The sequence below is a fragment of the Hypanus sabinus genome, chromosome 2 (assembly GCF_030144855.1).
Source record: "Hypanus sabinus isolate sHypSab1 chromosome 2, sHypSab1.hap1, whole genome shotgun sequence".
Classification (NCBI taxonomy): Eukaryota; Metazoa; Chordata; class Chondrichthyes; order Myliobatiformes; family Dasyatidae; genus Hypanus; species Hypanus sabinus.
Genome location: NC_082707.1, coordinates 155,170,873 through 155,187,012, shown reverse-complemented (window position 1 = coordinate 155,187,012; position 16,140 = coordinate 155,170,873). Strand labels below are relative to the sequence as shown.

The window sequence follows — 16,140 nt, the reverse complement described above, 5'->3', positions numbered from 1 at the left end:
TGATAATTGATTGAATTATCTTTCAGTGATGAAGCTGAGAAGATTCGTATTGGAAAGACTGTTGATGCCTGGATCACAGTTATTAATAAGGATATCCAGGTATGCCAAGAGATGTTTCATATCTTCGGAAGTTTGTTAATCCTTTGATGGCCAAATATGTTTTCTTCGTATGGTATTTTAAAAATTAACTCACTGGTTTATCTAATTATTTTCTGAAAAAATTGGATGATTATGGAAAATAATTTTTAGAATTAGAATTTTAAAATTGTATTTTACCTCTTTACTCCATGCTGTCTTAAACTGGATATAAACATTTGTGTTGTTTAATTATGTGTTATATAATTGCATATTCAGTTTCAAATTATCATTTTGAAGTAATCAGAAATGTTATATTAAAAACATGAATACCTAACTGGCATTTTTGTGCCCAGATAAATTTAACTTGTTTGAAGGCATCCAATTATTATGGCTCTGATTTGTAAGTGAGTCAGATCTAATTTAGCAAGATCTGAGTTAACACTAAGGACATCTACCTTAACCAGTATTTGTATATTATAATACTCCCAGCATAGAATAATCTTTAAACAGGGTGTTTGGACATTTTCTGGATTATAGTTGTCATGATTAAAATTTCTCACTGAATCAACTAAAGCTACTAGGCTACCAGGAGCATCGTCTTTAAAAAAAATCATGTCAGCTGGACAAATAGCCTCCTGACACCTATGTCAAAGCAACTTCAGTTGCATGAAATTCAGATGGTTTTCAATATTTAGTGGATTCGGGTTAATTGGGACACATTGGGATCAGTACGTCTTGGCTCAATTAAGTGGCTGCCTCAATTAGCTGGTTTCATGGAAATAGTTAAAAAGGTATATAAAAGATAAACTACTGTTTAACGGAGTAACAAACTATGCATTTAAATGAAATACAGAACTAATTAGAACACTATCAATACTACTGGAGTACTATAAAACTGTACATTAGTTCCTGTAGTCATTGATAGAGGAATTCAGCGTACGCTGTCATGTTCTTTTGATTAACAAAGTCAGTGTAGACATCTCATGTAGATAATGGACTGCTTTCATGGAATGCTATTGACAATTTTATCCTCAATCTTCATCTTCATTGTAACATTCAAGATGATTGTCGATACCTTCAGAATTTTTGTAGTTCTTAACTTGCTGAAGTAGTGAAACCATTTCAATTTCACTCCCAGCTGTTTCTGGCATTTCCAAGCCTGAATGCTTGAAATCACAGTGAGTGAAATAGTTCTCAATTGTCTTACTGCTTATTTTTCACCAACTATCAGTTTCAAAAACTTACCGCTTTTTGAACACAAACACATGCAATCATTGCTATTTCAAAACTGTTCACTCTCAGCACAGTGTAGTGTCTAACACAAGTGCACTCGCCTGATGCTAGTTAGAAACTGTTCAGCAACAGTCACCTGTTCCAATTAAGTGGCATAACGTTGCAAAGAGAAGTGAATCTCAGCTGTTTTCTCAATCAATTTTTGTTCAATAGTTGTACCAAATAGAGACTGTGCTGATTAACCAATGGCCCAATTAGCCAGAATCCACTGTAATTGTTTTACAGTTGCTCCTACTAACTTAGTCCTTTCTTTAAATGTTTATTTTTTTCCTTGATGATCACAACTTTTAAAGTAGTTTGCAATAAACAGAATAATATTGTAAGTTACAGAAATACAAAAAGTAGGCATAGTTGCAGTGAAAACAGCTCTTCATGGAGCTGATTGCTGTTCGAAATGTCAGCCTGACTGCAAAAATGTATTATAACAATGTCTTTATCGCTGTTCTTATCATTAATGGCAATGCTGGACACACAGATTAACTGCAGGTTCAGATTTTGTTGAAGTCTTGTTCCTGATATTGTTATGTCTCAGTGCCTGATGTCACAAACTAGGCTCTGGAGGAATTATTAGGCAGGAAGAACATGTCACTATTTTCAAGAAGTCAAGTAGCAGTCACAGGTTACTTGCTGGCTTGTCCTTTGTGCCTGATAGTTCAATATCTGGGTATTTTTGATCTGCATCTCACTTCACAGTATTGTTTAATTATCGGGGACGGATTTCTGGTGCTGCTCCTAAACAGTCTGATAGCAATTATGGCAGCTTATTTAGGCCAATGTTGAGATTGGAAGAAGGTATTCTGGAAAGCAGGAGGGGAAGTAGAAGAAATAGTGACAGCTTTGAAAATCTGGAAGGCATTGTGGTGGAGCATGTGTCTATTAACTGTCACCAAGTCACCATATCAAAGTTCAAAGTGGATTTATTATTGAATTGTATGTATGTCACCATATATAACCCTGAGATTCACTTTCCTGCAGGCATTTACAGTAAATAAAAGAAACACAATAGAATCAATGAAAGTGCTCCCAATAGGATGGACAGCAACCAATGTGCAAAAGTCAACAATCTAAAAATACAAAATGAAAGTAAATAAATAAATAAATAAATAAATAAATAGATAAATAAATAAATAAATAGAATGATTGATTGATTAATTGATTGAAAAAGCAATAAACAAATATGCATTGGTAACTTGAACTTGGCACCACTACACTGCTCCCGGTCCATTACTGTATTGGGTAGGTTTATGAGTCATCCTCCAGCAGTAACATATAAATAAGAACTATAAATAGTCAGCAAGGCTTTGTCAAGGGCAGCTCATGCCTTACAAGCCTGATTGAATTTTTTGAGGATGTGACTAAACACATTGATGGAGGAAGAGCAGTAGATGTAGTGCATATGGATTTCAGCAAGGCATTTGATAAGGTACCCCATGCAAGGCTTATTGAGAAAGTAAGGAGGCATGGGATCCAAGGGGACATTGCTTTGTGGATCCAGAACTGGCTTACCCACAGAAGGCAAAGAGTGGTTGTAGACGGGTCATATTCTGCATGGAGGTCTGTGACCAGTGGATTGCCTCAGGGATCTGTTCTGGGGCCCTTACTCTTCGTGATTTTTAAAAATGACCTGGATGAAGAAGTGGAGGGATGGGTGAGTAAGCTTGCTGATGACACTAAGGTTGGGGGTGTTCTGGATTGTGTGGAGGGCTGTCAGAGGTTGCAGAAGGAACTAATAGGATGCAAAACTGGACGGAGAAGTGGCAGATAGAGTTCAACCCAGATAAGTGTGAGGTGGTTCATTTTGATAGGTCAAGTATGATGGCAGAATATAGTATTAATGGTAAGACTCTTGGCAGTGTGGAGGATCAGAGGGTTCTTAGGGTCCGAGTCAATAGGATGCTCAAATTAGCTGCGCAGGTTGACTCTGGTTAAGAAGGCATAAGGTGTACTGTCCTTCATCAATCGTGGAATTGAATTTAGAAACTCAGAGGTAATGTTGCAGCTATATAGGACCCTGGTCAGACCCCACTTGGAATACTGTGCTCAATTCTGGTTGCCTCACTACAGGAAGGATGTGGAAACCACAGAAAGTGTGCAGAGGAGATTTACAAGGATGTTGCCTGGATTGGGGAACATGCCTTATGAGAATAGGTTGAGTGAACTTGGCCTTTTCTCCTTGGAGTGATGGAAGATGAGAGGTGACCTGATAGAGGTGTATAAGATGATGGGAGGCATTGATTGTGTGGATAGTCAGGGGCTTTTTCCCAGGTCTGAAATGGTTGCCACAAGAGGACACAGGTTTAAGGTGCTGGGGAGTAGGTACAGAGGAGATGTCAGGGATAAGTTTTTTACTCAGAGAGTGTGGAATGTGCTGCCGGCAACGGTGGTGGAGGCAGATACGATAGGGTCTTTTAAGAGACTTTTGGATAGGTACATGGAGCTTGGTAAGCCTAGTAACTTCTAAGGTAGGGACATGTTTGGCACAACTTTGTGGGCCAAAGGACCTGTATTGTGCTGTAGGTTTTCAATGTTTCTAAGGACAGCAGAAAATTGTTGTGCTTATGTGGCAGGTGTTCCCAAATCTAAGATAGACTCCACTTTTTCATTGCCTTTCAGACTTTTCATCACCGTGCTAGAATTTTATCAGCTAAAATGATGGCACCTTCTCAGTTTACTTCTGGTTTGTGATCATGGTCAGAACATCATGTAGATGCATAGCGGTGCTTAGACAAAATATTCATTTACCTTGTGCCATTGTCTTCCTTAATGCTAATATGTCAGTCTGCACGCTGGCAGGTGGATGATTAGGACCTTACAGACACTGCTTGTGGCTCCCAACACTATGATATACACATTTGTAAACCTATAATGAGATCCCAACTGTGACGAGAATCACATTCAAACAACAAGCTTTTCATATTCAGAACCATAATTCAAATTATTATCCTCACTACAACTCATACTGTTTTTCTTTTGAAGAGGTTACAAGGAAAGTTGACGAGGGTAAAGCAGTGGATGTTGTTTATATGGATTTCAGTAAGGCCTTTGACAAGGTTCCGCACGGAAGGTTAGTTAGGACGGTTCAATCGTTAGGTATTAATATTGAAGTAGTAAAACATTGGCTAGATGGGAGATGCCAGAGAGTAGTGGTGGATAACTGTTTGTCAGGTTGGAGGCCCGTGACTAGTGGTGTGCCTCAGGGATCTGTACTGGGTCCAATGTTGTTTGTCATATGCATTAATGATCTGCATGATGGGGTGGTAAATCGGATTAGTAAGTATGCAGATGATGCTAAGGTAGGTGGCATTGTGGATAATGAAGTATGTTTTCAAAGCTTGCAGAGAGATTTAGGCCAGTTAGAAGAGTGGGCTGAACGATGGCAGATGGAGTTTAATGCTGATAGGTGTGAGGTGCTACATTTTAGTAGAAATAATCCAAATAGGGCATACATGGTAGGGCATTGAAGAACAGAGTGATCTGGGAATAATGTTGCATAGTTCCCTGAAGGTGGAATCTCATGTGGATAGGGTGGTGAAAAAAAAGCTTTTGGTATATTGGCCTTTATAAATCAGAGCATTGAGTATAGGAGTTGGGATGTAATGTTAAAATTGTACAAGGCATTGGTAAGGCCGATTTTGGAGTATTGTGTACAGTTCTGGTCACCGAATTATAGGAAAGATGTCAACAAAATAGAGAGAGTACAGAGAAGATTTACTAGAATGTTACCTGGGTTTCAGCACCTAAGTTACAGGGAAAGGTTGAACAAGTTAGGTCTTTATTCTTTGGAGCGTAGAATGTTGAAGGGCGACTTGATAGAGGTATTTAAAATTATGAGGGGGATAAAGTTGACGTGGATAGGTTTTTCCATTGAGAGTAGGGGATATTCAAACAAGAGGACATGAATTGAGAAGGGGCAAAAGTTTAAGGGTAACACGAGGGGCAACTTCTTTACTCAGAGAGTGGTAGCTGTTTGGAATGAGCGTCCAGTGGAAGTGGTAGAGGCAGGTTTGGTATTGTCACTTAAAGTAAAATTGGATAGGTATCTGGACAGGATAGGAATGGAGGGTTATGGGCTGAGTGCGGGTCAGTGGGACTAAGTCAGGGTAAGCGTTCGGCACGGACTAGAAGGGCCGAGATGGCCTGTTTCCATGCTGTAGTTGTTATATGGTTATATGCAGATGAGTCCTTGAGCATGGCCCTGTCCATGGACTTGAAGCAATCCTCTGCCCTGTGAACCCCTCTTTGTTGTCCTCATCTCTGGAGCTTTATTCTTTATCCTCTGCCAGTATGCAGATAGGAGAAGAATAGCCAGGTGTGCCAATTTACCAAAATGCCGTCTGGGCATAAAGTGGTAGGTATTCTTTATCTTAGTAGTACAGTGGTCTAGTGTGTTGGGACCTCTGATGCTGCAGTTTATAGTTTATACTGTTGGTAATTGTCAGGGTTTTCTTCAAACAAGTCTGGTTGAAGTCCTTGACTATTACTTGAAATCCGTCAGGATGGACTGTTTCTTGTTTGGAGATGGCATCGTGCAGTATCTCAAGTGCTTATTTCTAGTCAGCTGCTGGTGGTATGCAAACTGCAGTCAGGATTATGGAGGAGTACTCCCTCGGTAGATAGAACAGATTGCATTTGACCATTAAGGTTCAAGATCGAGGAACAAAGTTTGACAAAGTTAGAACGTCAGAGCGCCGTCGAGAGCTTATGAAACACACACCTCCATTTCTTGCCTTTTCCAAATCAGCAGTTTGGTCCATTCTGTAAATGGAACTGCCTGCAGGTCTGATTGTTTTATCTAGTATGCTTGGAGAAAGCTATGTCTTACTCAGATATAGAACACAACAATCTTTCATTTACCTCTGACATGGCAATCTTGTCCTCAGGTCCGCAGTTTTGTTATCCTGTGTCAGCCAGGCTTGGAGTCCCCACTCCAGTCTTGCTGCTGGTCATGGTATGAACGTTTGTCCACATAAAGGTGCCAATATCTGTTTGGTCCACTGAGTTCTTCAGAAGATAATGAAATCTGTAGATCATTAATTTGATTTAAAAGTACCTTGCTTAAAAGGAAATTACATGCCACAGGTTGCAGTGAAAGTCATTCAAAAGAAGTGCATTTTGAAGTTTTGTATGTAACCTACAGAACATCGCCCTGGTTCATTGGCGTCATCTTGCCAAAAACAACAGCCTTTGCTATCAATGCACCTGCTCCTGCAGTATACCACTTGTTACAGTCTTGCAATCATTTAAAAAAAAGCATCCATTGCTATCCTTTGCCTCCTATCACCAAGCAAATTTTACATCCAACTTGCTAATACTCTTGGATCCTTTGTATCTTAATCTTCTTGGTTAGACTGCCATGTAGAACCTTGTCAATAGCCTATCTAAAGTCCATGAAAATCATGTCTAGTCTGTCTTCACTTTATTAGTTGCCTCCTCAAAAACAATCAATCAGACTCATGAGACATGATGTACACAAGCTTTTCTAAAGCTTCTTTCATAACTCATTAAACACTACTGTAAACTAATTGAGTGATGTTTGAACACAAGGGGGTGAGCTTTAAATTCCTTGGTGTTATCATTTCAGAGGATCTGTCCTGGGTTCAGTTTGTAATTGCCATTACAAAGAAAGCACAGCAGCACCTCTAATTTCTTAGAAGTTTGTGAAGATTTGGCATATCATCTAATACTTTGACAAATTTCTGCAGATGTGTGGTGGAGACTATATTGACTGGCTGCATCAGGGCCTGGAATGGAAACATTAATGGCCTTAATGGAAAAGCCTACAAAAGGTAGTGGATACAGACAGCCTAGTCCATGATACATAAAAACCCTCACATTGTTGAGCCCATTTAAATGGACCAGTGTTGCAGGAAAGCAGCATCCATCAACAGGGACCCCCATCTTCCAGTCCATGTTCTCTTATCGCTGCTGCCATCAAGAAGAAGGTACAGGAGCCTCAGAGCTCACACCGCCAGGCTCAGGAACAGTTATTACCCACAGTGGGAATAACTTCTCTGAACTTCATTGAAGTGTTCCCATAATCTATGGACTCATTTTCAAGGACTCTTTATTTCATGTTCTTGATATTTATTTATTGATTATTTATTTAATATTATTATTTTTTTCCTTTGTTTTTGTTTTGCACAGTTTGATGTCTTTTGCACACTGGTTGTTTTGTCCTGTTGGGTGCGATCTTTCATTGATTCTGTTGTGTTTTTTGTATTCACTATTAATACCCACAAGAGAATGAATTGTTCTTTGATAATAAATTTATTTTGAACTTTTGAGCTCTTTCCCATGACATCCATACTAAAGACTTTTAGCCTTTCTGCGTTTTTTCATGGATCCTTTTCACATTAACGTTTACTTCCACTCCTGTTTTTAGCTTTTGACATGACCAATGAGACCAATATGGGGAATACATACTCTTTCATATTTGGGGCAAGATGTGAGTGAGGGGGGTATGTAGAGGTCAGTTTGTGTAGAAGTGCATATTTGCTGCTGCTTTGGGGTTTCTGATGTACTTTAAGCATAGCCAGAAGATCTCAATAGAATCACAAATGCATCTCTCTTTGATTGGTTGTGGGTTAGAGACTCTCAGGATTCAGCACCCTCCAGCCTTCTCCTTCCCACCTTCCCCCCACCTTCTTTATAGGTCCCCTCCTCCTTCAGTCCTGATGAAGGATCTTGGCCCGAAACATTGGCTGTTCGTTTCCATGGATGCTGCCCGACCTGCTGAGTTCCTCCAGTGTGTTGTATGGAGGATTCAGTAGGGTTGTTACATTTCTCCAAGGAAGCTTTGAGCACATCCTTTAACCATTGTTTTTCTATCTGCTTGGTAATATCACATGATATAGCTCAGAATAGAGTGATTGTTTTTGGAGTTTGGTGCCAGAATGCTAAGAATTTTTAACTTCCCCAATAGTGATTAGGATTGCTTTAGCGCAAGCAGCTTAGATGGGGCATAATTTAATAACCATATCCAAGAAAGTGTTTCCAAGGTAATATGTAAAGTGATGGCAGACATAGGACCTACCGCAGGAAATAATGTTTGCCTGTCCAACAGAGCCATTTGAGAGTAACTAGAATTTCAGTGATGGAGCTGTTTGTTGGGAGAGGATGCAAATGCAGTTTTGCTTGTCTTTCCAGTGAATTTGGGGATATTGTATGGTAGCATTGATTGTGTTTACCCTGTGCATTGAGATATTTGGAAGGGAAGGATTGCTACTGCTCAATAGGCTGTGAGATTTCTTACAAGGTCTTGATCTTCAAATACCCTTTCCTAAGAAACCATTGACCTCAGGCAATACTGAATTTTCATGTTTGATATGTGCTCCTTAAGGCATGGGAAGTGGTCCAGGGTCTAACTGTAAACATTTATAATTAAAGGTCAGCATTGCTGATAAATAATTTTTGCCTTACAGGTAAAGTACCTGGGAATCAGGCACCAAGTCACTCTGACCATAATACACCCCTTATACCATAGGTTTACAACTTCTTTAATGCCATGGACCCCTATCATTGATACAGGGGTCTGTTAACCCCAGGTTGCGAATCCCTGCTTTATATTCTACCTTCATATAGATGACCCCGGATTTTACAACTTATGCACACACTTTGGGTAAAGTGTAGCGGCCACTTAACCTATCATTGTGAAGTGTATGTCCCATCAAATTGTATGCTTTGGTCAACGAGTCAATAATATAATGGAGCTTGTCAGCTGAGTGAATGGCATTGCAAGTACCATATATGTTTTGGGCAAATTTGTTTTTGGAGTGTAGTTGCTGTAGGTTGGACATTTTCTGATTTGTTCTTGACAGAGAGGTCTCCAAAGCACCATCATATGTAGTTATACTTTCTATTAATTACAGATATTTTCAAACCTCAAGGCTAGGATGAGTTCATCACTCAATTATTAGAAACTATAGACTAGCTCTAAAATAATTCAAGGCTTTGTTGAAAGCTTATTAAAATGTATTCATATTTGTTAAAACAAATATTTTTGTTGAAGTGTAGCATAGAAATAAAATATCAACATGGAGTTTCATTTTCAAGAATTAGGCTATGTGTACGTGTTAAAATATTTTATATATATGTATGTATGTCTTCTGGTTGGTGTTACTGGGGTTCGTGATTCATTTGCTTTTAGATGTTTTTATCACCAGCTGTTCATATATATTTGATTACAAGCAATTTGGAATTCTGATATTAGGTTCTCACTAATTCTTTATTGAAAATTAGATGCGAACATTGACATACTGCTGCATATTATTTTTCAAATATATTTTCTGCAGAGGAAGTTGTACTGCTTATTTTAGAATCATACTGGAAGATGAGTAAACTTCTTATAGCACAGTTGATTTGACTTTGAATGGATCCTGGTCTTGATTAAGAAAATTTCTTGGGTTATTTGCTTTCACATCTATTAGAAATATACCCTGTTTTCATTGGATAAATGCCTAGGTATATGTTACATTGTCACATTGAGCAATTTAATCATAGCAATTCTGTATATCTGATTGTGCATGGACTTAACAAAGCAATGGGCAATCCTAAACTTTTTTATATGGGCTGAAAGCCAGAATGCTTTTCAATCATTTTTTTCTATTTCATTGAATAATTATCCTTCACTAAGAGTAAATGTGATGGGATATATTCAGCACCATATGTAACAATATTCATAAATGTATTAATAATTATTCTGACATAATTGCAACACACATTTTATTTGCTGATGAATCCTAATGGCTGTTTTTATGAAAGAATTTCCCCATCCTAAATTTCAACAGGTTTGGTGAACTGATAAATGCCTTAAAAGTGGAGGATGAAGAAGTTGAGTGTAGTCCCACTCATATGCTGTGATATTATTTACATGAGTATGGCCTTGGGTGATCAATAAATAGTGATTGATAAAAAGTGGAAAAGCATATCAGAAATAAAAATGAAACTATTTATCATTTTTCTGTCCTAATGTTTATTCTAAAAGTATACCAGCTCTTAGGCAGAAATATTTTATTTCTCATTTAGGGTGAAATTGCAAGGAAGAACTATCTTCAAAGTAAATCAAATCAACAAGAATTGAGTCTTGCAAGAAAAGAACATGATGTCAAAGCTATCAAATTTAACAAAGATATAAAAGAGAAAGCACAGAATAAACCAGAGTCAACTGTAGATGGGCCCAAAAGCACAGCAAGAACAGTGCGGAGGCAACTCCAGGAGGATTATGGAAATAGAAATCAGGGAAACATGGCTGCCACACAGTTGCAGAAGAAGGAACAGAAGTCAAAGGTGAAAGTTATAACAAATATGACAAATACTTTTTGAATTTTATACAATTGTATTACAAAAATAAGTTTTTTTTAACCTGAATCAAATAGAATGTAATTCAGCGATATGAATATATGTCAACGGAAACGTCGACAGAGCTTCTCCCTATAGATGCTGCCTGGCCTGCTGCGTTCCACCAGCATTATGTGTGTGAATAATTCTTGCAACTGGTTTTGTTGCAATTTTAAGGCGGACAGTAAAATTTTAATAATCTGTTATATGCTCTCTTACTATTTGCCTGAGTTGCACACTCTTTTCTGTAGAGAGTTTAGTTGGAAGATAAATGCACTCAAAATGCTAGAATAAATTCTGAATTTAACATGAGCATGGATTACTACATTCAAGCAGCCACCCTCTAAAGTTGCTGCTTACTGAATTTAGCAATCTTAGTGAGAGAGATTTGATTCCAGTTGTTGGGGTCTATTCCTCATTTCCCCTTGTTTTCATTATTTTTAGAGTTTCTCTATAGGTATTCCTTGGCATTACTCTCACCTCACCTCTGAAGCCAACATGTTCTAATAGAACCCAAGCTGATAGTCATTGAATGAGAAATTTATTACTTCATCACGCTATCAATCTATTATAGTTTCTATCACATTATTTGCAATGAAGTGTGGGCTGATGGAGCAGTAATTGACTAAATGGATTGATTGGATAGCATGTATCTAAAGAATGTTCGAAGTTGTTAGATCAATATCAGTTTTAGCCACACAGAAACAGTTTGACTAAAGGAATATCTAGTTAAGGAGAATATTTTCAATAATACATTAAGGACATTGTTTGTGACAATAGTTATTGCTTTGTCCAATACCCTCAGATGTTAACTGATATCTTATTGAGTGAATAGAATTAGATGTTTTCTGTGATGATGAAGTTCTTGATGAGCCTGAAGTGAATCTGTCCAATTGGCACTCCTAGCTGAAAATAGCTGTAAACATTAGTCATTCTTCGTATTTGCATATTGGGATCCACCGTAGTAAAGGAAATAGGAGCTCAAATCTTATCAAAGTCAGGTGGTCTTTTCATGTCTAATCCTGCAAAATGCTAGATAATGAATGAACAAGTAGGAAGCTATGATAGCATAAATACAGAGTTCGTCCCTGTCTAAGAACTCCCAGTGTGTCTGTGCTGCCGTGTCTGGTGGGACAGGAAATTGTTTGTCTCCTTCCAGTCAGGCAATCTTCATCCATGCTAATTTCTTTCCTGTGATACAATGGGCTCTTATCTTGTTAAGCATCCTCACGTGCAGTACTTTGTCAAAGGCCTTCTGAAAATCCAATATCCACTGACTCTCTTTTGTCTATCTTGTCTGTTATTTCCTTAAAGAAATCCAATCGATTTGTCAGGCAAGATTACCCCATAAGGGAACCATGCTTCTTTGGCTTATTTTATCATGTGCCTCAAGTACCCCGAAACCTCATCCTTAATAATGAACTCCCAACATCTGGCATAAGGACTCCCAAGTCCCTTTGCACCTCGGATTTTTGAAATTTCTCCCCATTTTGAAAGTAGTTCACACCTTTATTCCTTCTACCAAAGTACGTGACCAGACACATCCAGACACTCTAGTCTATCTATCAATTCTATGCCCATTCTCCTAATCTGTTTATGTCCTTCTGCAGCTACCTACCCTTCCCCCTATCTTCATATCATCTGCAAACTTGGCCATAAAGCCATCATTTCCATCATCCCAGTCATTAACATACAACGTATAAAGAAGAAGTCCCAACACTGACTCCTGTGCAACACCATTAGTCACCAGCAGCCAATCAGAAAAGGTTCCCTTTATTCCCACATTTTGCCTCCTGCCAATCAGCCAATGCTCTATCCATGCTATTATATTTCCTGAAATACCATAGGCTCTTTTCTTGCCAAGCAGGCGCGTAGAGCACCATGTCAAATGCCTTCTGAAAATCCAAGTACACACCATCCACCGATTCTCCTTTGTTTATTCTGCTTATTATTTCTTCAAATAATTCAAACCAACTTGTCAGGAAAGATTTTCCCTTAAGGAAACCATGTTGACTTTGGTCTACTTTATCATGTGCCTCCAAGTACCCTGAAATCGGACCCTCAACAGTGGACTCCAACATCTTCCCAGCCAGTGAGGCCAGGCTAACATGGCTAATAACTTCCTTTCTTCTGCCTCCCACCTACCTTGTGCAGCGGAATGACATTTGCAATTTTCCAATCCTTTGGAACCTTGCCATTAGTAATGATTCTTGAAGATCATTTCTATGCTTCCACAATCTTTTCAGCCACCTTTTTCAGAACGCTGGAGTAGAGTCCATCTGATCCTGGTGATTTATCTACTTTCAGACCTTTCAGCTTCCCAAACACCTTTTCCCTGGTAGTAGCAACGACACTCACTTCTGCCTTCTGACACTCTTGAATTTCTGGCATACTGCTGATATCTCCCACAGTGAAGACTGATGCAAAGTACCTATTCAGTTTGTCTGCCATTTCCTTGTCCTCCGTTACTACTGCTCCAATGCCATTTTCCAGCGATTTGACATCCTCTTTGATATTATTGGCTAGCTTCCATTCATATTTCATCTTTTCCCTCCTTATGGCTTTTTAATAGCCTTCTGTTGGTTTTTAGAAGCTTCCCAATTCTCCAACTTCCCACTAATTTTTGCTATATTACATGCCTTCTCTTTTGCTTTTATTTTGTCTTTAACTTGCCTTGTCAGCTATGTTGCATTATCCTTCCTTTAGAATACTACTACTACTACTTTGGGATGTATAAGACCATAAGATATAGGAACAGAATTAGGCCATTTGGCCCATCGAGTCTGCTCAGCCATTCCATCATGGCTGATCCAATTTTCCTCAGCCCCAATCCCTGCTTTCTCTTTGTATCCCTTCATGTCCTGACCAATCAAGGATCTGTCAACCTCTGCCTTAAATATACATCGCAACTTCGCAAGAAGAAATTCTTCTTTATCTCCATTTTAAAAGGATGCCCCGCTATTCTGAAGCTGTGCCCTCTGGTCTTAGACACTCCCACCATAGAGTGTGCACATCCCTACTATCAAGGCCTTTCACTATTTGCTAGGCTTCAATGAGGTCACCCCCTTATTCTTCTGAATTCTAGTGAATACAGATCTGGAGCTATCAGATATTCTTCATGTGACAAGCTCTTCAATCCTGGAATCATTTGTGTGAATTTCCTTTGAATCCTCTCCAGTTTCAGCACATTTTTTTCTAAGATAGGGGGCCCAAAACTGCTTACAGTACTAAAAGAGTGACCTCATTACTGCTTTATAAAGTCTCAACAATTACATCTTTGCTTTTATAGGAATATAGAAAACCTATAGCACAATACAGGCCCTTCAGCCCACAATGCTGTGCCGAACATGTACTTACTTTAGAAATTACCTAGTGTTACCCCAGCCCTCTATTTTTCTAAGCTCCATGTACCTATCCAAGAGTCTATTAAAAGACCCTATTATATCCGCCTCCACCACCATCACAGGCAGCCCATTCCACGCACTCACCATTCTCTGCGTAAAAAGACTTATCCTTGACATCTCCTCTGTACCTACTTCCAAACACCTTAAAACTGTGCCCTCTTGTGTTAACCATTTTAGCCCTAGGCAGTAGCCTCTGAATATCCACACGATCAATGCCTCTCATCATCTTTTACACCTCTATCGGGTCACCTCTCATCCTCCATCAAGGAGAAAAGGCCAAATTCACGCAATCTGTTCTCATAAGGCATGTTCCCCAATCCAGGCAATATCCTTGTAAATCTCCTCTGCATCCTTTCTATCCACTTAAGAAGGAAAAATAAAAGAGCAGATTATTATTTAAATGGTAAAAAAATTGCAGCATGCTGCTGTGCAGAGGGGCTTGGGAGTGCTTGTGCATGAATCACAAAAGGTTGGTTTGCAGGTGTGGCAGGCTGTCAAGAAGGTAAATGGAATGCTGGTCATTGCTAAAGGGATTGAAATTAAGAGCAGGGCAGTTATGATGCAGCTGTAAAGAGTACTGGTGAGGCTGCATCTGGAGTACTGCATGCAGTTCTGGTCTCCTTACTGGCTTTGGAGGAGGTTCACCAGGTTGATTCCAGAGATGAGGGGGTTAGACTATGAGGAGAGATTGAATTGCCTGGGACTGTACTTGCTGGAATTCAAAATAATCAGAGGAGATCTTATAGAAGCATATAAAATTATGAAGAGGATAGATAAGATAGAGGCAGGAAAGTTGTCTCCACTGGTAGGTGAGACTAGAACTAGGGGACATAGCCTCAAGAGTAGATTTAGGATGGAGATGAGGAGGAACTACTTTTCCCGGAGAGTGGTGAATCTGTGGAATTCTCTGCCCAATGAAGCAGTGGAGGCTACCTCAGTAAATATGTTTAAAACAAGGTTGGATAGATTTTTCCATATTAGGGAATGAAAGGTTATGGGGAAAAGCCTGATCAGCCATGATCTTATTGAATGGCAGAGCAGACTTGACAGGCCAGATGACCTACTCCTGCTCCAATTTCTTATGTTTGTATGTTCTTACTTTGTGTTTACCTTCTTAATGACTTCTTAGTTGCTTTCTGTTGGTTTTGAAAAGCTTCCCAATCCTCTATCTTCCCACTAATTTTTGCTCTATTTGCCCTCTCTTTGACTTTTGTGTTGTCTTTGACTTCTTTTATTAGCCACTGTTAATTCTTCTGTCCTTTAGAGTACTTCTGCCTCTCTGGGATGTATTTATCTTCTGTCTTCCAAATTGCTTCTAGAAATTCCAGCCGTTGCTCCTCTATTGTCATCCTTGCCAGTGTTCTTTTCCAGACAGTTCTGGCCAACTCCTCACTGAGGCTTCTGGAATTTCATTCAATCCACTGTAATACTGATACATCTGACTTTAGCTTTTCCTTCTCATATTTCAGGGTGAGTTCGATCATGTTATGATCACTTTCCACTGCAGGTTCTTTTACGTTAAGATTGCCAATCAATTGTGTTTCATTGCACAACACCCAAACCAGAATAGCTGATTCCTTCATGAGCTCCACCATGAGCTGCTCTAAAAAACCATCTCATAGACACTCCATAAACTCCTCCTCCTGGAACCCAGCACCAACCTGATTTAGCCAATCTACCTGCACGTTGAAGTCCTTATGACTGTTGTAACATTGCCCTTTTAGCATGCATTTTCTATCTCCTGTTGTAATTTGTAGCTCACATATTGGCTTCTGTTTGATGGCCTGTATGTAACTCCCATCAGGGTCCTTTTACCTTACCATTCCTTAACTTTATCCACAATGAATCTATACTTCTTATTTGATTTCATTTTTTACCAACAGAGACGCGCCACCCCCTCCACCCACCTGCCTGTCCTTTTGATAAAACGTGTATCCTTGAATGTTCAGCTCCCAACTGTAACCTTTCAGCCACGCCTCAGTGATCTCCCCAACGTCACACCTACAAATTTCTAACTCTGCAATGAGAT

The 16,140-nt window shown here is 39.1% G+C and overlaps 1 protein-coding gene across 2 annotated transcripts in view; it reads left to right on the top strand.

The window, feature by feature from the left end:
- Nucleotides 1-16,140, top strand: part of kiaa0586 (KIAA0586 ortholog) — a 524,067-nt gene that overhangs the window by 261,000 nt on the left and 246,927 nt on the right. For both annotated transcript variants that reach the window (XM_059957145.1, XM_059957155.1), the window contains 2 exons: nt 27-99; nt 10,396-10,656. In XM_059957145.1, the coding sequence (XP_059813128.1) occupies nt 27-99; nt 10,396-10,656 (334 nt within the window). The remainder of the gene's footprint in view (nt 1-26; nt 100-10,395; nt 10,657-16,140) is intronic.